Source organism: Thermobia domestica, chromosome 4, assembly GCF_964235325.1.
Source record: "Thermobia domestica chromosome 4, izTheDome1.hap1.1, whole genome shotgun sequence".
NCBI lineage: Eukaryota > Metazoa > Arthropoda > Insecta > Zygentoma > Lepismatidae > Thermobia > Thermobia domestica.
In genome coordinates, this window is record NC_137457.1 from 210,150,009 (window position 1) to 210,176,204 (window position 26,196).

Here is a 26,196-nt window from a genome sequence, read left to right on the forward strand (position 1 = left end):
GTATAATGTTTGGAACGATTTCGAGGTTGTAGAGAATATAATGTAACCAAGTTTTGAAAGAGAGTGGATAAGAATTTTGAGTTTTACGTTGATCTTTTCTGCATTACATGGTCTTTTTATTGTGGTTTAATGAATTTGATTGTGATTTGGTGAATTTATTTTATATTCTTATGCAATATTGAAGCTTGATGTACGAGACCTGATATAAAAGCGAGATTATCCAAATTATACTCGAGATCCGTGTCCAATGCCGTACTGAGTTGAGGTCCTCCGAAATTCCCTGGTTTACACGGTATAAAATGGCATTTTAAGTCTCTACCATCAGAGTTCTGGTTTCGACAGATCATTCATCCTTATTATTTTCTGGATCCTCAAGTGTGTTCTTCGCTCTATTCACTGCAAGGTTCATAGCAAACTCTCTAATCTAGGGATGCGCACGAGACAAGATTTGAGGCTGTCTCGTCTCGAAAATATGATGTAAAAGTGACGTCTCGACTCGAAAAATGTACATGTCACTACTGGAAGAGCTGTGTCTCGATTTGAATTTTGTCAGGAAAATTTTGTCTCGTTTCGTCTCGTGCACATCCCTCTAATCCTTGTAGTACGAGGGAGCATAAATATACTAATAAAATACATATATGTCATGGAAATCACTGATGAAAGGACATTAACATAATTGGATTAAATTTCAATGTTTTTTTACATGTTTCAATGCTACAACACATGACACAGAAAGACAACTTTGTACTCAGTATTTAAAGTGTAAGACAAAAATTGCAACAACAGTTTGCGGGAGGTTTTCTTATTATCTGCAATAAGTTATGCATTGTGCAAAGGAAACATTTGATATTTATATTGTGTGCATTTTTGCTCGAAAGAAAGTAGCAGTTCCTTATTTCGTGCATGGCTTCGAGCACCTTGGCCACGACGAGCATTTACTTTACCTTCATAAAGTGTACAATATAAGTTTTAATCGATGAGCACATTTTTATAATTCTTAATAATTAAATTTATGTCTTATTTAACAATAGAACTAAATAAATAGTTGTAATTTATGAAATTACGATAACTGTATTAAATTACTATTTAGTACAGTGACTCATTACTTTTGTGTAGCACTATTCAATCACTGGTATCAAGATCTTGTCCTGAATTTCACCTCACGAAGTTGCTTGCCGTGAAGATGATATATCCATTGTTTACAATTCGCTGTTCTAACTAAAGTTATTTTTCGATAAACGTATGGTCTCTTTGTTACATCATAGAAATAGAATGTTATTTGTGTATATGTTACAAGCGAGTATCTTTTCAAGATTGCTATCATGACTTTTATACGTACATCATCCTTGGATTGCTAATAAAATTGCAAGCTTCTCTTACGAATGAAGCGGCTCTTATTTCTAGATTGGAAAGAACAACAGAAGAAGGTGGATGATAAAGCGATTAACTACAACCAGTAATATAATGTGGAAAATTTTTCGTTCTTAACTGAAAGTTTGCTAGAGGCCTCTGGTTTGATCCCCGGCCACTTGAATTTATAGTAGATAACATTGTGTTCGTGGGTTTTCTCGGCGTTCTTCCGTTTCACCCACATTAACATTTTACCAGTTCTTTCATGATCATTTTCATTAACCATTTCCCTTGCTTATCCTAAAGGGCATAAACATGGTATGTGAAACTAGAAATGTCATTTCATTTAACGAAAGTAACTGATTAAGAACTAATACATATTGAAAATTCTGTAAATTAACATCACACATTTATTTATCTCATTCAATTCTAAATACACGATTTTCAAATTTTCAATTCTAATCAAGTATAAGATGTATTTGCCTACGTAAAAAAAAGTAATGCGTTACAGAAATTTGAAGAAAATTTCTCCATAAACTAGAAAGATCATTTAAAAAAATAACAAATGATATTCAGCGCAAAATGTCTTACAAAACGGCAGACAATATCGACTGTACAGCATTACAACTTTCGATGTATGAAACACGGGTATTACGTTTTCTTTTGATAAGTACCATCATTAAAAAGAAACGAAATTTTGCACATTTTTCCGAATTGAAACTTTCAGAAAAGAAAATTCTCCACAGAAATTGTTTACGTCATGTAACCCATTACCCATATGACTGAATGTATAAAAGAACTAAAACTTTATTCGAACCTTTTCGGCCATTCGATCCAAATTATTTTTTTTCCGGGGAATAATCATTAGATTAATTTATACATTTCAGTTGGTGAAAATATATGAACCATTTTACTACTGAACAATACAGGGATGTAGCGTCCATGAAAGCTGTGAGAGCACCGCCTTCTTTGAGTAATGGAATACTGTATTAACAATAATATATTAAATTAAATAATGAAATAGAGATCTAAGAATGATGCATTGAAACTATTACCTTCTAAGTAGAAAACCACGCTACGCCACTGAAACATATTAGCTAGATACCAAAACAAGAAAAATAAAGAAAGAAAGAAGAGTAAAGAAAAAATTAAAGAAATTTCATCATTGATTATGATTAAAGCTATCCATATTGGAGACTGTTTGATCACAGAAAATCTGCAGTGACAAATTCAGTTAAGCTGATGATAAACGAATTTCATGAGTTTAGTTTTTATCAAAACGCTGTTATCTTCACTTTAACCATCCACTTTTAATTCTCATCTTTTGAGAAAAGACACACTTTTTATGCTAAAATAAATAAATAAACCTGCATCAAATATATAAAGTCATATCATAGGTATTCTGCCATTATTAACAGGTCAATTGCTGGAACTGAGAAGCTTCCATGTTTCACGGTCTTCCGCTAACTTCTTCGTCTTCACGTATGATCTTTCTGCTTTGATATCGTCCATTAATTGTAGTCTCCTTCGCCCGTTCGCACTCTGTTCTGCATACCCTCTAGCACATCCCTCATGATACAGTTCATTCTTAGCCAATGTCCCAAACAGTTTCTCTTCCTCTTAATAATATCTAAAACTGTTTTTTCTCCACCATTCTTAAACATCCTCTCATTCGTTTTACGGTCGACCCAGCTAATACTCTCCATTCCTCTCCACACGCACATTTCGAAACTTCCAGTCATTTTTCATCGTTTTTGCGCAATGTCCATGTTTTTCATCTATGCAGTATTCCACACGAAGCATTTTATGAGTTTCTTTCCCAACTCTTTGTTCAAAGCCATACAAAATAGTATTTTCTTCCTCCTAAAGACTTATTTCGCCATTCCTATCCTTGTTTTTATTTCACCTTTACAATTCATATCACTACTAATAATACTACTCAGGTATCGAAAACTAGTCTCCTGTTCTATTTTCTCCCCTCCTACTTCTATATTTGATACCGACCGCTTCGTTCCAATCACCATGGCTTTTGTCTTTCTAACATTATTTTCATCCTATATTCTTCACAACTCTTCCTCAAGTTTCAAACATCTTATTGATTTTCTCTTCAGATTCTGCAACAAGCGCCATATTTTCTGCAGGCCGTATACACCTAACAATTCTACCTCTTACTGAAATGCCGCCTTCATTTTGTACGCTCTTTTCTGATAGTGAACTACCGTCGTCATACTCTAAATTTTACTGTAGCACGCAATCCTCCCCACTCGACATATACGTGTCTTTGTAAAGATGGTGTTTATCGGGGAGCAATAGTTTTAAATAATATGAAAATTCATTCTAAAAATAAAACTAAACTTCAAAAAGAAATCAGTAGAATCAAATAACTAAAACTCCTGTTCGGTTTCAAAGAAAACAGAAAAATAATTCCTCATATAAATCAGTGCATTATGAAACTAAAGTGGTACCAGTACTCAACACGGTTAAAATATTTTCTTTGAAGCTTCCAAAAATTCGTCAACTGATGACTGAAAAAATTCATGTATTAACTGGAAACCTTGTAGCCTGCTCCACATAGTCAATTTAAAATTGCAACTAGCACCAAACCAGTGTATTAGATACAGTACGTACATTTATATTTTAAATATGAAGAAGTAGTTGGTTGGTAGGTGGGCCCATGGGCGGCGATTAGGGGGGGCAAAGGGGGGCAGTTGCCCCCCCACTTTTTTGAAGTAACCTATTAAAGTATATAGATTCATTTGGAAATGTAAAGTTTTTGTATGTATTACTGGTTCATAGAAAAAACGGTACCATATAATATTTACTGTTGCGTGAGTACGTATTAGTTGTCTTCCCATGGGGTTGAGAAAGCTATACAGGAATTGGGTTTTAATTGCCATCGAAAATAACCCAAAAATTAACCTATTTGAGCACAACAATTCCAGCATGCTTTCATTTCTTCTTACAAGTGTTCGATGTTAGTCAGCCACTTTCAAACTAATTGAGAGAACATTTCGAAAAAAAAAATGAAAGTTATTCTTTAATTACACAAAAATTGACAGTTCCTAAAATGTCTTTTCTTCTTTCTAATAGTAAGGAATATTGATTAAAAAGGGAGTAATGTGAAACAACTTCTACCTTTTCCATTGTTTTGCAGTGTAATATACAAGTGAAGTGGTGTGTTTAGGGGTGTACGAGTGTATGTTTAGTGAATTCAACATAATTCTAGGTTTTAGGATTATTTTGTATAACTGGAGTGTGGAGTGATTCTAAGTATTGTGCTTTGATCTGGTCCAAAAAAGTAAAAACTGCTATTAATGACAACGAATATGTTTCGGGAATCTGCAAAAGTAAATATTTCTTTAAATGTACAGTAGCATATGCTTGCAGTATTCACTGTCTCATTTTCTAAGAGTAATAACATACGTTTAATAACATGTGTGGAATTAAAAATTAAGTTGTTCATTAATCCCAGTTTCAATGTAACTTCTACAAAACAAGCCTCATTATTCATTACTATGATTAATATTATCCTTTCTATTTATTTGTTTTGCAAATTTGTTCTTTAATAATCTGATCACACAATTTTCCAGACAGAGTTTTAAGATGTTTATGAGCAAGGAATCAAATTTCTTCTTACACTTCGTTATTTAAGAGTACAACGAGCTAATACCTACTTCTGTTGCTTTCCGTCAAAATGATAAGGTGAGTCCATTGGACTCATCTCGGAAAATAAATCAACTTCAGTAGTTTACTATAAAGCATTATAGATGCCTCCGTCAATATATGATCCCTTTGTTTACTATCATCGACGAATAAACAAGCAGCCCTGATGCATGTGGAAGATTTATTAGCTAAAAATATGCCTAAAATTCAAAATAGTGAAGAAAAACAAGTTGAGTCCAAAGGACTCACCTCAGGGGCGTATCCAGGACGGACTTCTGGGGAGGGGGGAGCGGTGGGTTGTAATACTGCTACTTAGAGCTACTTTTAAGAGCTCCAAACTCTGGGATGGGTTTTATTTATATATAAAATTAAAAAAAAAAAAACTTTCCTCTTCTGGGGGAGCGATCGCCCCGATCGCCCTCCTGGATCCGCCACTGACTCACCTCATCATTTTGTGTTACAAAAAAGGCTTATCATTTTAAGGGTTAATAAAATGTGAAATACAATATTCAGTATTTTAACTGAGAAAGATAGTATCCTATTAGTTATACAACCTTTCGTCAAACAAAGTGTTAGAAACAACCAGGGAAACTAAGATTGATACACAAATATTCAGATCATGTCTTGCCCCCCCACTTTTAACGTCCAATCGCCGCCACTGGGTGGGCCACATTCCTTCTTGCAAAAGTATGGACGTTAATGTAATAATCTTGGTCTAGTTTCGGATAAAGACAATTGAGCGCGTGTTGAGAAGCGAAAAAATGAAATGAAATTTTTGAGTTTTACGTCCCATGGAATGTGTTGAGAAGCGAAGAACAAGTTTCGGTTCTTAGTATCAGCCAGTTACAATAACTTTCATTTCATCCTACTCCTCTGTCTCTCACCTATATTAAAAAAAGAAAAAAAATCTTTGAAATTTAAGCTTAAAGAAGTTTTTAACGCTCTCATGTTTAGAGAAGTCACGCACGAGTCCGTGTAATCTTTTTTTAAATTCCCTCTCTCTCTCTCTCTCTCTCTCTCTCTCTCATATATATATATATATATATATATATATATATAGAGAGAGAGAGAGAGAGAGAGAGAGAGAGTTCCAAGTTCTTGTTTCAAGTCTTGTCCTAGTTTAATTTCACTCTTTAAAGTTACCAGTCTTCCGCTTATGGACTTACATAAAAGTTCCACAAAATGGTGTTGCTTGGGGTAAAAAGATACACCTGGAATATATTTTTGCTCATGTCTCTGCTTCAAGACAATTTGAAATGTATGTATGATGGCAGAGCAGTATTCTATTAAACTTGTCAAAATCTTTATTTTTCTCGACCCGTAATTTCTAAGGAATAATTTTCAAGGATAAAGTAGTAATATTAAACCTAGTCTAGGTAATGGGAAGATTCTTCCTAACTTGTTTCAACGTGATTTGGATTTATTGTAAACTTTAACCACTGCGAAAACAAGATAGTCTTAACGTTCTTCTTCGCAATCGCGCAATCTGTAGGACATGGGTTCGAATATGGTGGCTAACCTCATGACAGATTTTCCTGTCTTACCAGAAGAATGTTGGAATAATACCTTTAAATATGGTATCTGGTCGAATTCCTTTTATTTCTCATTCTTGTTGATTACTAATGATCACAGCGTAAATTGGCCTTGTAAATGGTATAGCCCGTCTACAATGACTTGTCTGAGACTAAAATAATTGTACTTCGCAAGTTAAATAACCTTACATTGATATATATATATATATATATATATATATATATATATATATATATATATATATATATATATATATATATATATATATATAACGATTTATCAAGAAAGCAATATATTTTTCTGTATTTGACGATCTCATAGTTTTTCTTTTTTTTAAATTTGCTTCAAACTCTGCCAGTAATATCTGCTGAAAGTTCGTTATATATACAAACAAATTTTCGTATTTTATTTGAATCTATTCACTTCTTCAGCACTTATTATTAATATAATATGTGAATATTAATTCACACTGATCATCAGAGAGAATGATTGGTATAGGAAAGGGGGGCAAGAGTACGCAAATTTTAATTAAACTTATATATTTTGGTAAAAAATAGTTACAACGGAAAACTTTTACATGGAACACAAAAGTTGAACTCTCCTTTACGAAATGTGAACTCAACTTTTATATACCTCTATTCTTAGAGGAACTAGAACTCATAAAATGAATACATTCAAATTCGTACTCTTGCCCCTATATGTGGGGCAAGAGTACGAAGTCAAAGGGGCAAGAGCACGCACCCAAAAGAGCATTAATTATTATCACAGATGAAGGTGCTTACTCCTTTACATGATGTGCATTGTTCATGCCACCATTCATGGCATCTTGCGCACTTGATCCAGTCTTCTATTGGTGGATCACTGTAGATGATATTGCATAATGGACACTCGTACACTACTTTCTCACTGACCTGAGGAGTTGTAGCTACAAATTCGGTTGTAGCTTTCCTGGTGCAAGATGATGTTTGCCTTTGCTCTTTGGAGGGCGCCGTTTCGGAAGTAAGTTCTGCTCGAAAGGAGAGGATGTCAGAATCTCTGACTTCGAGAAGATCAAGATCTACTGGTTGAGTGCTTGGTAGCAGTTGGAGGAGGACTGACAACCACCAAAGGAGTGCATGATGTAGATGGTCCACATGGGCCCCTGCTTACCTCCAGTAAAGATCAGTTTACTGGTTGAAGGTTTGGTAACCGATGAACGAGAAGCCAGCAGAGAAGTGTTTGATGTGGACAATCTGCATGAGCTCCTGTTTGCTTCTAGTGAGAATCCAGTGTTACTGGTTGAAGGTTAGGTAACAGATAAATGAGAACGAGCAACCGGCAGAAGAGTATTTGAAGTGGACAGTCCGCATGAGCTCTTGCTTGCTTCTAGTGAGGATCTAGCGTTACTGTTTAAAGGTTTGGTAACAGATGGAGGAGGACGAGCAACTGGCAAAGGAGTGTTTGATCTGGATGCACCGCATGGGTCCTTTTTACTTCCAGTGAATCATCCGATGAACGATTTTGGGCTCTATTCAGGTCTGGTGCTTGATTTGTTGCTTCAGGAATGCTTTCGTCTTCAGACCTGGCTTCTACATTTAAGTCTACCACATCCACAATAGAAGGAAGAAAATCATCTTCAGTGAACAAATCTGGATTCAGTAGGACAACTCCAGATTCTACCAATGGTTGCAGCTTTGTAGTAAGCCTCAGTAAACAAGCTCGCAACTTGGAATTATGTGGGATGGATGATTCCTCATCCATTTATCACACGCTGTTGAATACCAGGATTTCAGCGAGTCAAAAAAGGAGCGATCTAATGGTTTCAAATTATGACTGGGATTTGGTGGTAAACTCAACATCACTATCCCATTTTGCATGCAGAAATCAATCGCTTCGATTGAAATGTGAGAGGTCTGATTGTCAACAAGTAAAAACACCTTTTTTTGTAACCAAATTTGATCGCACATGTTGGTGTAAATAATATAACAATTCTACGAAAAGTTGTGAGTTGATGAACCAGAATTAGATATTCCCACAGAACCTGGCGGCGAGCCATCGAATAATTCTTGAGTCATTTGTTTTGTGGGAAATATCTTGGGAATAAAGGAACCAGATGCACTCCATGAAACAGCTATATGTTAACTTCAAAAACACTAAATACAGTTTTATTCACAACTGATTTTTAGTCGATTTTTGGAACTTTTTGAGAAACCGTATTTATGCCAGTTTCGTACATGTTGTAGATATCCCGTGAAGAAAAGCCGTTTTGCCTTACAAGATTTTTAGACAATTAAGAAAGCATTCAACTTGTGGCTTGCTAAAACCACGAGCTCTCCCCAGACCAGTCTTTGAAGGCTGTTGCAAAGCAATTGTTAAATGTCTACGACGGAAAGACTCTGTCCAATCTCTTTCTGCCATTCGATTCACATGGCTAAAGGATATGGGGCAACTAGTTACGTTCAGCAAAATTGTATGCCATTCTTCTTAGATCTTTTAAAGTTAATTCTTAGAAGAGTTGATCCAGTAATGTGATATATTCCACTAATTCGTTCTCTATTTCTTCGGTAAATAGGCCTACTGGCTTTATTGTACCTAAAGACGTTGCAGATTCTCATTCAAAAAAAAGAAAAGAAAGAAAGAAAGAAAAGAAAAGAAAAGAAAAAATCCTTAATTCTCCTCATATCAGTAATGGGAATGCATAGGATACAAAAAAAAAACATAATATTTAGACCCTTTATAAAAACATATTTCCAAATTCAGCTTATTCCATCAGTTACAGAATGCTTGTCACCTACGAGGGTAACTTGAGAACTTCTCGACCAATCCTTGATGAAGCTACATATTGTCAAATGTTAGGTTAGCTTCATATATCTTTATAGGATCCCATACCAATCATTGGACTGATACCGCCTTATGCATAGTCGTTTTAACGTATGATTACTAAAGGACTGAGTACTACAGGAAACATGCGGTAGTCGAACTTTTTAGTATGGCACTAATCACACGTCAGAACGATTCTGCATAAGGCCCATTGAAATTTCTTACTGAAGACTACTGACATTTAAGATAAAAGAGGGCAAAGCATAGTATTTCTGAAACCTGAATAAAATAAGCAAGGGTAACGTTATTCAATAACTGCAGATGTCACTATCTCACACGTTTATCTGTTTCGAAAACAAACACCACCTTAGATACTGTTATGTAAAGAATGGTATTTAGAATAAAAATGTATTCCTCGTACATAAGAAAATATCAGGATTCTTCAGAATTCTTAACGTTAGAGGCTACATATGGGAACCACTATTCGTAAAATTTGCCGTCACTCTCTATTACAACGGAATCTACATTCTTTTTTGATTGTTAGTTCTAAATCAAATTGGATTCTTTTTCATAGAACAGAAGGGGCAAGAGTACGCACGCGTACCCTTGCCCCGTAGGTATGTGCGTACCATTGTCCCCTCACTACACAATTAACTTCCCCGTGATGTTGTACAGCCAACTGTTGGAAGAAAGTCAATTTACTCCATCCTGTCAAACAATGGATATGTTAGAAACTAACGCTTAACAGTACTTTGAAATCGTTATAAAATTGTGTAAGTTATTCATTAACTACTTATGCCCCAATATTATATCAAACTATTAAAAAAACATAAATAATTACCTAGAAAGCTTGTAGTTTGCCGCAGCACACTCAAACTTGTTTAGGTTCTAGACGCCATTAACATCAAACTCCAGGTGGCGCATTATTGCCATACGCGAATATATTCACCTGATTTTAGGGAATCGTATCCTTACCCCCCACGTACTCTTGCCCCCCTCTACTCTAAATGGTCATTGTTGGACCTCCAAAACGCAGCACCAAGAACGCACGATGGAAACAGATAGTTTAAGATACAATATTTCTAAAGGAAAAATCCAGGATATTATACTTCCATCTTCAAAATGCATGAAATAAAAGGCGCTAAGTTGCATTTATTCCTCAACTGGTGTATTAAATATAAACACATAAACGACGTACACTCCTGTCCAAAATTAATGTCGCATGTCTATAAATATGTTGTTGTAGGAATATAATTTGATAACGAATTCTCCCGGTATTTCTTATAATCTTAGTATGTGTATAATCGGCAAAGACATCTATGAGGCAAATTTCATGTGGAAAGAGCAGTAATTAAGAACAACGAAACGAAAATAAAACTTTCTTGTCCACTTAGCAACATTTTGTTTTACTCATTCTAATTTTCGTATTTATAGTTCTTTTCCTATGAAATTTACCACAGATATACATTTTCCGATCATACACATAGTACCGGTATCAGTATAAAAATACCCTGCAAAATCATTATCAAATTATATTCTTACAAGAAGACAGTTATAGATATGTGACAATCATTTTGGACGTGAGAGTACATATACATAAAAATGAAGCACGTATTCTCGAACTATTCCTTACATAAAGCCCTTGCAACTGTTGGTATTAGGGATGGTATCGAGACGAGACGAGACGAGACTTTGTACAGTCTCGGTCTCGTCTCGGTTGATAAATAACGGTCTCGGTCTCGGTCTCGTCTCGAGTAAAAAATCACCGTCTCGGTCTCGGTCTCGTCTCGATGGACAGATGCTTGTCTCGATCTCGGTCTCGAGTACCAAGTCTCGGTCTCGTCTCGAAAGCCTCGAAAGTCTCGAAATAAATAGTGTGACATTAAAATAGTGAAAGTATTTTTCTCGTATAGTCTGTCGTTTCCGCTCATTTTTTCCTTTCATTTTGACTTAGAATTATGGTATGGTGTACCTCTTCATAGCTAATTAACTAGTGCTAATGCTTTCCATGTGTGTATTCCAGGTTCAATGATCAGTGGGTATATTACCCTAAAACCCTAATAGTAACCCATATTTCACTTTCAGCAATAGGCTTTGTCTTATATAGCCTCAGAACTGCCTATACAATTAAACTCTATTAAATTAACTCCAGTACTATACAGTGGTTTATTTCCTTCCTTTGAATCAGAATTGTTCAATACTTCCTAACGGATAACACAACACATAGCAGCACGAATGTATTAAATCGTACCAAAATTGAAATTTTACAATTTCTCATTTATTATTTAACACATTCTGCTTTGACTGTCATTTTAAAAACAGAATATAACGTTCATTGTCTTAACAAATAGGGTAAATTCTTACTTCAACATACGTATTTTGTTTGAAATTGATGAAATGTTTTATTACCGTTTCACATCTCCGTGTTTAATTGACATTTTATAACACGAACGTCCTGATTTTTGTGGTGGAAGCTACTACACTCATCTTTGCTATGTGAGGTCTCGAGTTGGATCACAAAACAAGTTAGATTCAAAGTTCGATGTTTCACATAGTTCGCGTCTCATTTTAAGTGCATTCTGTTTGTTATACAAGTTCATAAGGTCGTAATGCATTACGTAAGCACATATCCAGTGCCGCAACATAGATTAAGCTTATTCCTGAATTCTCAACGGTGCATGTAATCTTTATTCGAGAAAACTAATCGTGCGTTCATTACGTTGAAATTTTATATTGATTGAAAATTACTTGCGAAACTTGAACATACATATTATATAAGTACATAGGTAATTAGAGTTATCTGTATCTATTTTTTCTCACTCGCCAAAACAAGTGATTCTTAACTTTCTAGTTTTCTTTTATATTAATTTTCGTAGTTTTGCTGCAACATGATGGATTGAATAGTCAAATATATTTTTCTCGCTCTACGACTTTCATTAAATTTTGGATCCATTTTTACCCTACCTTACCTAGTAAAAGTTACATATATTGAAATTGAGTTAACAATACTTTTTTAATAGACTATGTTCTTTCTAGTAGTGTAATAATGTAAGTATGAAAGCATCTTACTACTTTGTAACTTATTAGTAAGTTTCGAAAACAGTACTATAGGTCTTAGTTAAGAAACCGGTTTTTCGCTTCTCTAAAATTACGAAATTATTACTTGGTTTAGGTTACCTCCGAGGTCCAGATATAATAAAATCATCACCATCATCATAATAAACCATTATTAATCCATTGCTGGATGAAGGTCTTTCCAAGTCTTCTCCAACAACTATCTAACTTGGGCAATTATTTTTCAGGTTACTCCTCAGTGGTGCTTGATTTCGTCACACCTTCTTGTATGCGGAGGTTTCCTAGACTTTTTGTCTCGTGGTATCCAGTCTAGAATTGTTTTCGTCCGTCGATCATAATTTATTCTTGCAATACGTCCAACACACTTTCCAGCTCATATTAAATTATTTCATTAGCACCATCAGTATTCATTTCTATATATTTGGGCTACAAATAGTTCGAATTCGCTACTTTCAGAGTACAGACACGCTACTTTTTAATCATCGGATCTGGCAACACTGACTGAATGATTTAAATCAACACAATGTGAGGACCCCCATTTGGTCTAGCGGCTAGCACGCTTGATTTCGGTTCGCGTGGTCCCGAGCTCGATTTCCGGTAGGGGTAAAGTTGAACGACCGAAGTGGTTCGGATTCCACTATAATCATTCGCTCCACGTCTCCTTTAGCCGCCCTAGCATAACTGTGGGACGTTAAACTAAAACAAAACAAAACAAGAATGAACACTGTGTATTACTAACTGTAAGTCTTTGGATAATTGCATATAGCTATATGGTATGGATAGAGTTTGAGGTCGGTGGTCAAACTAAAACAAGTGAAATATAATTAAGGTGTAATTAGAACCTTTAATTAAGCACGGTCTTAATATAAAATGTACACCAGGCCTAAGGCTTAGGGGGAACAACTAGTATTACTGAAAATGTATCAGTTACATTTAATTTCAGTTACAATTTGCATTTACATGTATTGCTGGAACGAAGACTTAAACATTAACATTATAAGTAGCCCAAAGACTATGAAAAACGTCGTCTCTTGAAAGTATTCTTGCACCATAAAACAAATTACGAGTAATTCTAAAATATTTTGCAGTTTATCTACGTTATTTGCACATATTTAGAATAATATTTAGCAATTTATTCAAGTGGGCAACACTGCTTAAAATAATGTAACTGCGACTTGTTGTAATTAAAACCACCAAAAACTATTGTTGTAATGTTATAGAAGCTAAGGAAAGCAATAATCATTATAAAAATTTAATACAAATACGTCATTTTAAGCAGTATAACAATCACTACCAATGTGTTTGGTATCTCTGAAACGATTTGAAATAATTGTTGTAAATGGCGTTATAAGCTTTTAAGTCTTTTGGAAGCATCTACATGATGAGACGTGATATGTCAGCGCGTTTTCGGAAGTGAAGTCTTTAGAAACATTTAAATTTTCCTTTTCTTGAAATTTTGTTTCTTCATTCATTCGAAATGTATTATTCCATGATCATAGTATTTAACGCTAAGATACAGTTGATGCGCATTACACCGGCCATACCATTTGAGTTATTAGAGATCTCCAAAATGTTGATGTTAGTGATACTGTGTTGTCCTTTGTTACACTAAATAATGTATGGGCTATTGTGGTTTTGTTAAATAACTAAATTAGAAATGTGTAATACTTTACGTAGCGCAATTTGAGAAAATACAACTTTATTTTGCTTTAGCAACATTGCTTGTTTATCTAATATTGCAGAGTATTTAGAATTTCCCAACTTGGTACAAAATTTCAGCATTTTTAATATATATATATATATATATATATATATATATATATATATATATATATATATATATATATACCGTCAAATGGGGCTACTTTGATACAAAAAAAACACATGTTCTTAAATATTTTGTAAACAACATACTGTAAGCCCAATGTTATATTTTTAAAACCATGGCACAAAAGAGTACTATCACTCTGTTGATAACCATTGTTGTCAGATAACGTCTTCAGCTAGAAAAAAAATGAAATACGAGTGTTCAAAGTAGCCCCATAAATGGGGCTACTTTGAACATAATGTTAATTGTTATTATAAAATTCTTCCTATAAGCTCTATGGTATTCTTTGATATTGAGTTTAAAAGAAGCGAGTTTTATGAACATTTTGGTATATATTACATAGTTGTGCGATTTTCCTAGCGGTCTACAGAAAATATTTTTAAAATGTACTTACCCAATATTTCTTAAAGGTTGATGTCCATCGTATCACTATTGCAACTTGAATATTTAAAACTTTAAAAGGTCTCTCTTGTAGTAAGAGGTCCGTATGTTCATATGAATCTAACAGAGACGTTTTTAAAGACACGCAAATATTTTTTTCAGTACGATGGACAAGCACTATTTACACTATACAGGATGGTAAGAAACTATTTGTATACGATTGGAACATGCTTGGCCTTATTGCAAATTGAGACTTTCAAAAGAGATGCCACCAAACTTAAGAAGCCCTCGATTGCTAAGAATGGGCTCTGGTAACATCGTTGCACAAACCATATCACTGTCTACATTTTCGGGTCAATAGAATGTCATACTGGTACCTGTTTTATTAATGCGCGTAAACTTGACTTTCCAATTGCAGCTCTCTTTGTCTATGACTTGCCCAGTATAATGCCATTTACCTTTCTTTAGAATATACCGTACTATTACCCACGAACTGATTTTTAGACCCACCAAAATCAGCTGTTCATAGTAGCCCCATTTCTTACCTAAAATGACATGTGGTTTTCAAAAATTCACCAAAATTTGAATATAGGATAGACAACAATAGAACCTATTGGAATCGGTAGATAATGGCTGAGATTTCATCAGTAACACTGATTTAGGCAGTTACTGCTTTAAACCAGAGTTCCAGAGACACAATTTTCTGGTCGACGAAAAATTAGAAAAAACATCGCTTCATATTTAATTTTTTTTCTCATACATCATTGTTAGTAAAGTTTATAGATTTGTCATGGTTGAATTCAGAACATTCCAAACTACTACTTGCAATATTCAAATGAGCCGCAAATGACTTTTCAGGGCATGAAAATTTTGATTGAAACATTTTCCCAGTTTTGTTCAAAGAAGCCCCCATGTTCATAGTAGCCCCATTTGACGGTATATATATATATATATATATATATATATATATATATATACAGGATGGCCCATTTTAATCTTTCCGCGGAGATATCTCGTAAACGGTTGAACATAAATGAACCGAACGAAAACTCAAATAGGAAATGCCATGGGGCACACCGAATGGTGTTGTCGCGGCGCCTCCCGGGGCCGTCCTTCATGGGGTCCCAGGGCCAAACTTTAAAATTTTAAGTGGAAACATGGGGCGAGTAATACTTCGTTCCATAGACTTTTAAAAAGTAAAAAGTGTTGTGGCAAAAGACTTTTCATATCGGTCACCGTATTCAAGATGACCGCCAAGACATGGTGCCTGTATCAGATATAACGTCCAGTACCGCTAGACTCCTAATATGAAAATAGTTGGAGATAAATTAACAGAATAAAACTCGTATAGGAAAAGCACAGAGGGTATTTATCATTTCACGGCTGGAGTATAATGCAACGGAGAAAGAGATTATTAAAGTGTAATTGACATGATGCAAAGGAAGAAATTATAGAAAATTATCTTTCCAATCTCTGTCCATAAGTAGGTGAAGCGGGAATGAATGGTGTTGTCGCGGCGCCTCCCGGGGCCGCCCTTCATGGGGTCCCAGGGCCAAACTCACTCTCAAATGAGAACCTCACTTTTATTTGCAATAGATATGGTTTGTCTGAAACACTTATGTGTACAAATGACTGGTACTATAATGAATAAAAATAAAGTGAAATAAGGTGAATAAAAATAAGATAAAATTCAAGTTTAACAACATTTTGCCCACTTAACACAATGCGTGCAAGATTTTTGGGACATATCTGCATCAGTATGTACCGTTTCGTTACAAAGGATCACAACTGAAATTACCGTTGAAAGTTATTCGGAATGTAACTGTGGACATCTCAGTGAAACTCATATTCTATCACATGCAAGAAGACATAGAAGGAAAAGAAGCGAACCAATATCATGCAGACGACTGTTGAAAAAAAACAACGTTTGTAAACATTGTTCTAAAATTGCATTGTTCGACAAATTTGTTTCGCATTTCAGTTTATTCATTTTTGCATCAAACCATTGCCTGCAATCAAAATGGAAGATACCATTTAACAATTTTACATACTTTATCCCATTACAGAGACATTTATCTCTTACAAAAACACATTTCAAATAACTTTGTTTCGTAGATACAATTTGCAAAAACTAAGGCACTCATCTGCAATTTCACCGATCCGATCCGATACGGAGTGAGGTTAGGATAAATTTCTAAAAGTTAGATTTCTTCTAATCATCTTTTCGACTGTTGCAACATTCTCGAGCGATAGAATGATAAATACCTCTGTGATTTCCTATTCGGATATTTGTTCTGGTGTTTTCATATTAGTGATACTGGACGTTTTATCTGATGCAGGTACCATGTCTTGGTGGTCATTTTGAAAATATTGAACAATCTTTTGCAACAGCACTCTTTAGTTTTTAAAGATATATCGAACGAGATATCACTCATCCCATGTTTCCATTTACAATTTTGAAGTTGCGCCCTGGGCCCCCATGAAGGATAGCCCTGGAAGCCTCCGCGACAATATAAATCGATGTACCACATGACATTTTCTATTTGAGTTTTTGTTCGATTCATTTATGTTCAACCGTTTTCATATTAGTGGTACTGCACGTTTTACTGTATCTCATAGAGGCAACATGTCTTGGCGGCCATTTTGAATACAATGCCCGATATGAAAGATCTTTTGCCACAACGCTTTTTAGTTTTTAAAGATCTATCGAATGAGGTACCACTCACCCCTTGCTTCCATTTAAAATTAAAGTTGGGCCCCGGGAACCTATGCAGGGCGGCCCTGGGGGTACCGCGACCACACATATATATATATCTATCTATCTATACATATATTTATATATATGTATACAGTGGCGTATTTACGATTTTGTTTCGGGGAGGGCTTTGCCTGAAAATGTGAAAATTCTGCAAGATATTTCATATACTTTACTATAGTAAATAAGATTTCGGGGGGGGGCTTAAGCCCGGAAGCCCCCCTAAATACGCCACTGTATATATATATATATATATATGAGAGAGAGAGAAATCATTTGCATCAGCAGTAGATTTTGTTTCGGGAGAGACTTGAGGAACGAGAAAGAAACATTTGCGTTGTACGTGCAATGCAAAAAATGATCACAAATTTATTTCGGGAGGGGTTTGAGCCCGATAACCACCCCCTAAATACGCCACTGTACATCAGTCATCCGTTCTCATATTATCTAACATAGCAACGAAAGAAATTTTGAGTGAAAGCAATTTTAGTATCTATCAATATCAATATTCGAGACGAGACCGAGACTTTCGAGACTGACCTAAGTCTCGTCTCGGTCTCGTCTCGATTTTTTAGAGGCTTGTCTCGGTATTTCAAAGTCCGTCTCGGTCTCGGTCTTGTCTCGGTATATAAAAGTCCGTCTCGGTCTCGTCTCGATAATTCGAGACGAGACCGAGACGAGACCGAGACTAGTCTCGGTCTCGGTACCATCCCTAGTTGGTATAAACCTAAAATCCAAATAATTGTTATTAAACTTATGACGTTTCTAAAGCTATGTCATTTCAAGGGAACTTCGTAAATTTTTCGCGGTGCCCTGGTAAGCTAGCCAAGACAAAGAGTTTGGAAAACCCTGTTACAAGCATATTAGTGATACTTTGAGTAATTCAATATATAGAAAAAAGAAAGTACTTACCATACTTCTTATCCTTCGATTTTTCTTTACCCCTCGACGACGGGAAGGGTTTGAACCTATTTTCTTCCTCGATATCATCGTAGTCAGGCTAAAAGAAAACAAACAGCCATGTAATATCTAGATGATTGATGTGCAATATCAGTTATCATTAATTTTAATAGTTTATGCATTTCTAATTTAATTAATAATTTGAATTATATATTTTAAAGACTGAAGAAAGCATAATTACAATTGCATTATAAAATTGCTATATTTAGAGGAAAGATTATTGGGCCTGTGCATTTTTAAAAGTAGACAGACGTCCTTTAAAACGGGTGTAAAGAACAGAGGTAACGATAAACACATAATAGAAAGAAGCTAATGACAAGAGTATATGTGAACCCCTCATATATAGAGAGAATGTTCTAAGAAGAAACCAACAAACTTAGGCCATATGTTTCTCACACCGAACAAGACGAAACTCATCTTGCATTATGTTCAAAGACAATACATCGGAGATACGAACGCACGAGAGTTGTGTCAGTCAATTTCCGAGACAGCGTACTATTTGATAGACGCAAATTTTGTATGTTTTCGTAAGTATGCGCCTCTCAATAGAGTGCACGATAATTTTTTTTTCTTGTTTTGTTGTAAAAAGCGTGTTTGCAAAATTAATTGCTTCACAGTCTTACGATGCAAGCTGGAACATCATAAGACTTTGAAAATGAAGCAAAATAAATACTTCAGAATTACCGTCCATAGTATGGACATTAATAGGTTAGAGTTGAGGACTCACATTCAAAATAACTGCTAAAAACTGCCTGATTGGTTGAGATCTAGGCAGTAACTAACAAGCACTTGACTGTTCTTTAAAATTTAGTTCAGAATAAAGAACAAACAATTATAAACTAAATGAAACGAAAAAAAACAATGTCCATCCTTGCTATTAGTAGTAAGGAATTACAAAATTAATTTATCCTAGAAGTAAACCACATATAATTATATTATTTGTTAAAAATTTAAGTAGCAAACAAATTTCTAACCTTGGGGATGTCATGTGGGTACATGGCTGTATCTCTGGGTGGGAGTTTTGGTGGTTTGTCTCCGCGGCGTTCCTTGTTTCCATTCCCGGAACTTCCGCTAGATCCACTTCCGGCGACACTGTACGGATCTTCGTCTGGGATAGGGATTCTTGGCCTATTCCTAATGTCCATTCGCTTCACTGTAAACAAAAGACAAATTATTATTAGAGATATATGAGAGATTATTATTATAGATATGATGATTATATATATATATATATATATATATATATATATATATATATATATATATATATATATATATAAAGGTTATTAGAGATACATAATACATATGTTCGTAAGAAAATGTTTTTATTCATAAAAGTTGTGGAATAGCTATAAACTGTTGGTTTTGATTTTCCTTGCATACTGTAGTTTTAGCCATACAATCTACTTCTGTAAAACGCTTTACAACAAACATGAAGGATCTAAGTTAAATTATTAATTAATAATCAGTAATGTCCGTGAGAAAAGTGTTCATCATAGTCTCACCCAATGTTCTATCCTAATTTATCGATTGGCTGTCTATACGGCATTATAAAAAGCGCATTATAATATATTGTGTGATAGAGAAAAAATACTATATTGCAAATACTTGTAGGCAGCTCATACATGAAATACGATATTTTACTTGATCGTTGACTACTCAAGAAATTAAGTCATATATTCATGTTTGGTTAAACTTTTTTCTTGTAAAGTTAATACAAACTGATATTTTTAAATGTCTTAACAGTATGTAGGTCTTAATACTTGAGAGAAATTTGAAGTTTGGAGAAAGCTAATCTAAGTCGTTGGGAGAACCTTGTAGCATAGGACTTCTATAAATTAAAATCTTAAAATTCCTCCGAAGTTGGTCACTTTATTTTGTCACGTAATTTTCCTTAAATAAATCTTCCATGTCCATCTTTTGTAATTCATACGCTTAGTATATGTCGCATTGCATAGCTCGTATTCACATAATACCAAGTTCTCCCTCAAAAGTCAAGATCTAAAAGGATAACATTATTCAGGAGAGGAACCAGTCAGTCTCTAATGCTTCCCTATGGTGGCAATAGTAAATGATAATTGTTTGTAACGGTGGAAACGTCTGACTCATTCACAATCGGCAAATGATCGCTAATGTCTTTTTGGTAGTTCTACTGCTGATAAGAAAAGTATAGGTTTAGTTTGTAATTCCATTATACGATTGGGTTTGCAGAGTAAAACATGCTATTAAGATTGGGATGGAAAGATCCACAACAATTCGTGATTCCCGTGAAAATCCAACAATATTTAGCACATATTGTTGGAGAAAATAGCGACTCGATGAAATATGTGCTTCCAATTAACAAACCTCTTGTACTTCATTGTCAAAATTGAATGCTGATTAAATTATCTGTGAAGGAACCGTCAACAGATATAGCAAAAATATGCCGAAGAAATATTTCAGAAATACACGCATCTATATGTTGCTTTTGAAATAAATGTCAAGGTGAAATAGGTGTTTTTTTTTTTTAACCAGTTTTAAGCTAGTGAAAATGAGAACCTTATTTCATTTCAATCTTCGAAAAAAAAAAAAAAAAAACAGTTTACTAATTCACGAATAGTCTCTTAGAGTCCACATACATACATTATTTCAGGCGAGAACTCTGTGCCTACCTTCAAGCAGTCTGAAACTACGTATGATTGAAATGCAGATTTGTACATAACTGTTTGTTGAGTAAATACAAAGGTACAGACTAAAGTTACATTCATATTTGCTCTAACTACTATTAAACACTGTTAAATACCGAAATGCTGCACTTAAATTTATCTCGGCAGCTTCAAGAATTTCAAAAGGACTTACAGAAGATTAACTTGAAACCAAATATTCTGTTAAATTTAACTTATAGACCACTTTCCATTTACTCTTCGACCCCAAATGTAGTGAGGAACTCCATGTGGAAGAGAATAAAAAACAGGAATCAACTAAAGAATCTTTCCAAGTCTTAGTATCTGGAGAACTTTCTAACCGACATTGATAAGACACATTTGAAAAGGTTCCGAAAGGTCAACGCAATAACTGTGTGGTTTCTAAAGCCTGGATCTAAGGGTTATGCTTCTAAAGAGCTTATCGAGGACGTAGATGTCGAAAGGAAAGACAGGAGAAATACGTATAAGGAACATATTTGTCATATATCCTGAAGACAAATTGATTACCATATTAACACGAAGAAAAATAACAAATACAAGAACCGACTAGGCAACTTTTATCTTATTGAAAACATTTTTTTCTTTATAGCCATTAAGAATTTTAATGTTCTCAAATCATAATTACATGTAAATCTGGAAAATAATTTCAATGTATTCTAAAAATGTTCGCCAGAAATCAAACTATGTAATCCAAGTAGCAATGCAAATTAAACCATTAACATTTTTCTTCTTCTATCTTTCTTTCCTTTCTTTAACGAGATGCCTATTCCTAAAAGATATATTGTGAAAGTAGGAAATGAAATTAATGTTTGGTACGAGAAAAATGTGGCATGAACGTGAAAAATACCATGTATATAGAAGCTCAAATACTAAATATTAATTCTGGTAGTAACCTGAATTCAGGTAGCAACGCATAAAATTATTCACAGAATAAGATTGCAGGATAAATTTGTATGTAGAAGAAATCTATAAAGATTACAATTATGAGAGACGAGAAAAATAAAAATTGATTTATGTTGCTTTATTGTATTCTGAAAGTTGACCAATTCTTTTCTATGAAAAGATTATCAGGAATTTGGAATTATATTTGTTCCAGCCTTAGAGATTATTAGACTTATTATCATCTCCAGATTTAACAAAGCTGAAGATTCATTGCCATTGCCATTGGGTTCTCTCTTCTGCAACCCAACCAAGGGGGACCGCGGTGACTCAGTGGTAGAGCGTTCACCTCCGGTGCTTGGAGTCTCTGGTTCGATCCCAGCTCGCGCCGTGTGGACTTCGTGGTGGACAAACACCGTGTTCGTGGGTTTTTTGGGGGTTCTCCCGTTTCCTCCTACTTCCTTCATTCCACCATTTCATTCATTTCTCATTATCACCGTCTCCTTTAGCCCAACCGGCATAACCGTGGGACGTTAAATTTAAATATTTCATCTCATTTCCAACGCAACCAAGATTATAATTGCCTATTTCCTTATGGGCCCTTCGTTTTCCTTTTAATCTACTCGAAGGTCTCTTCCCAACATATCCCTACATTCTGCGTATATTTCATTTGCAAGAAAAGTGTGTTATCAATTTTGCATTGTCATTTCGATTTACTTAGCCGTACAGGGTGTCTGATAAGTCACTTGATATTTTTAAATCGCTCTAACTTATTTATTTATCAACTGATTTTTACGAAACTATTATGTTTAGAAGGAACAGCATTTAAGGCTTTGTTTGGAATCTTTTCCATTGTTTCATTGCAGTTTGAGTTAAAATACTGCGTAAGGTAAGATTGGAAGAATAGGTCAGAATAGCAACTCAATGTGAGATATCAAGATCTGTGCAAAGGTAGTGGAAATTCAAACGAGGAATTCGTTCAACATTGGATATAAAAACAATTAAAAATTGCCACTGAAGGTTAATAACAACAGTGTCACTGATACAAGATAAGGAATATCCACTTCGAGAACATCGCCCGTGTTAATGAGATGTTCGCTAGAAGCCTTAAGAAATATGTGGGTCTAGGAGCTCGTGAAAGTCGTCTCACACGTTATGCATTTGCTACCATTCTGAAAAAGAATCTCTCTTTTAAACCAGGGAAACCACATTATGTACAAGAAGTATTTCTTATTGACTGTGACAGATGTAAGGAGTTAGCGAAAAACTGTTTGGATTGATACGATGACGGACCCGAACTATTTGACAATCTTTTGTGGAGCGAAAAGGCAATGTAACATGTTGATTGATTTGTGAACACACAGCAGTCGTCAAAAGGTAACGGTATAGTGCAGTTTGACGTCATCTGCAGTTGTTAGTTTTTCCTTTGTACGAAACACAATGAATGGATAAAGATATCTGGATATGTTCAAAACTCGTGTGATCGTAATTTCAGAAAACAAACCACAGCTTGTTTATAAACAAGATGGTGTGCCTGCACAATATGAATACGATCATGGTAATATGATAGTTTCAAGGTCGTTGGATTGGGAGACACATGGTGCACATGAATAATCGACCCGTAGCCCAAATTTAACCCGTAGTCCTCTGAGATTTTCTTCTGAGGGTCGGCTAAGGAGGAAGTTTACAATAGAAAAATACGCAATTTGAACGAACTGGAAGCAATAATAGCCAATATGATCAAAAAGTTCCAGAACTTCTTGCAAGCGGAAGTGAGGAATGCAGCACTTTGTTTAAGGAATGGTATTGAGAATGCTGGTGTTCATGTAGAGCTGTAACAAGATATCAACCAAAATTTCAAGAATTGTTCTTTCTAAATATGAGGTCCGACAATAAAGTAATGAGAATGTTTTTTTCAGCTGATACTGGCAACTCTGCAGACTGAAACCGCCGCCATCGTGTGACCTTGAGCCTGCTCCACTAGCTCAGCACGTGGCAATCACGAGAGTGCGGTCGTGTGTTGGACCCCCATCACAACAACGGAAGCACGTAATATTGAGCAGCGCTAGGCAATCTCCTTCTGTATGAAACTTGGTGAGACTGCCGCGGTAACGTACCGGAAGCTTCAGCAGGCCTTTGGAAATGAATTATCATCCTCATCATCATAGGTATTCAGGAAGTATTGGCAGGTCACTTGCCGCAACTAAGAAGTTTCCATGCTCCCCGGTCTTCCGCTAACCTTTTCGTCTTCACGTACGATTTTTCTGTTTTGATATCCATCAATTGTAGCCTCCATTGCCTTCTCCCTCTCTTTCCTATCACCATACCCTCTAGCATGTCCCTCACAATACAGGTCCTTCTTAGCCAATGTCCCAACCAGTTTCTCTTCCTCTTCTCAATACTACCTACAACTATTCTTTTCTCCCTAACCATTTCTAATACCCTTTCATTCGTTTTACACTTGGCCCAACTAATTCCCTCCATTCTTCTCCATATCACATTTCGAGAGTTTCCAGTCATTTTCCATCACTTTTTTTTTTTTTACTCTCTTTAAGATGTTTATTTTACAACAAATATATGTCATCAAGTGAGATACTTGTAGTGCTAACAAATAAATAGTGACCAAACTACGCTAATGGTCTCAATTGGTGGTAGATGAACCTAGGAAAGTCATAAATGTAGTTGGTATCCCGTCAGGTTTTGGAGAACAAACAGCATTTACACATAAGCATGAAGCTTTCCGTATGATGCTGCTAAGCAATGTCTCAAGTAAACCACAACTGTGCTTTCCAAAGAGAATTTCCTTTCTAGATAAAGAAAATGTATCAGCAATAATTTAATAATTGCAAAATTATTCTAGAGATTCTCAGAAATTGATTGATACAACCCTATGAAAGGAACCAATTGCATTGACCATCTTTTCTCAAATAATGATTTTTCTTTCTTTCTCTTTTTACATATTGTTCTACTTGTGACATAGTTTGGCAAGTACTTTGTGAATCTGTGAGTTTTTCGAAAGCTTACAGACAATTGCCTAACAGTTTCATATATATAGATGATCAGTGTAAAATGAAATAAAATTTTACAACACGAAACACGCTTGAGTGCAAAGTGTGAAACACACTTGAAAATAAAATAAAATACATTTTAATGCGAATAAAAATGTAAAACTTACACCAAGAAAATGTTTCATGAACTTGAGCAGTTAGAAAGAGAAAGAGAGAGTATCAAAGATTTAATTCAATCTGCTGAGTAGCTAATTATTGTTCTTAAGTTATTAGAGAGCACAATTGTTCAGGTCAAAGAGTGATGAGAACAAGATTGATGGAAGACAAGAGAATGCTTGTTGGTTGCTTGATTCTTCTTCTTCTTCTCCTCTGAACATGAGTAATAATTCGTTCCACTGTGTATGTTACTGGTGAAATCGTGTCTGCAACAAAGGCTTCCTAATCAAGCCATGAAAGAAGGCTGATCATTTACCTACAAATGTTGTGGTGCCATCTTTTAAAAGTTTAAAGACTTTAGTCTAAAAAAATAATTTCACTTAAGTTTCTTTCTTTTACGGCGGCTTCTCTCTTTGCACGTATCCATAAAAGTGGTTAGAGAGAATTTAGTGGTTAGTAAATTCTATTCTTTTTATAAATTATTTTGATAACTTCTTCAGAGAAGAGGAGGGTGTGATTTGTGAGTGAAGATCGATAATGTATACAATTGACAGACTATCCATTGTCTTTTCACGGAATATAAAACAAAATTATAATAAAATCTTTGGAATATATAGGCCTATTTGGTTTGGTAAGACAAAAACTTTCTCTTAAACTGATAAAGGAATTCACGGTTTCCTTCCATGGAGCTGGTTATTAAAACTGCTGTCAAATAAACGGCTAATTTAGTAATCTTTTAATTTTAATATGTGTTACAATTTTGTAATTTTGCTCGTAATCTTGAAAAGAGAATTTAATATTTAAATTATTTATAATAATTTCAAAGATATAGCAACTAGTCCAGAAACAGAATCGAAAGATTAACATGAGGTAAAATATATGAAGTTGTTCCCCTCCTTTCTGCTAATCGACGTCTATAGATAGAACTTTTCCATCTTCGGTTAATCTTCTACTCAGCACTTGGAAGAAGTGCTTCTTTTAATTTTATTTTTTTATTTTATTTTATTTATTTATTTATTTATTTTATTTTATTTATTTATTTTTTGTAATAGTTTAGCTCATAATAATTTGCTACGTCTCTGATTACCTGTATCTTCAGTTCCTTTTGTGTTATGATTTCCAGGT

General features: G+C 34.8%; 1 protein-coding gene across 6 annotated transcripts in view; it reads right to left on the reverse strand.

The window, feature by feature from the left end:
• Window positions 1-26,196, reverse strand: part of exp (expansion) — an 857,631-nt gene that overhangs the window by 92,924 nt on the left and 738,511 nt on the right. For all 6 annotated transcript variants that reach the window (XR_014131199.1, XR_014131200.1, XM_081755448.1 and 3 more), the window contains exons 7-8: window positions 19,319-19,497; window positions 18,297-18,384 (exon numbers count right to left, since the gene is read on the reverse strand). Coding sequence is in view for 4 of the 6 variants with exons in the window: in XM_081755448.1 (XP_081611574.1) it covers window positions 18,297-18,384; window positions 19,319-19,497 (267 nt within the window). In the remaining 2 variants the exon portion in view is untranslated. The remainder of the gene's footprint in view (window positions 1-18,296; window positions 18,385-19,318; window positions 19,498-26,196) is intronic.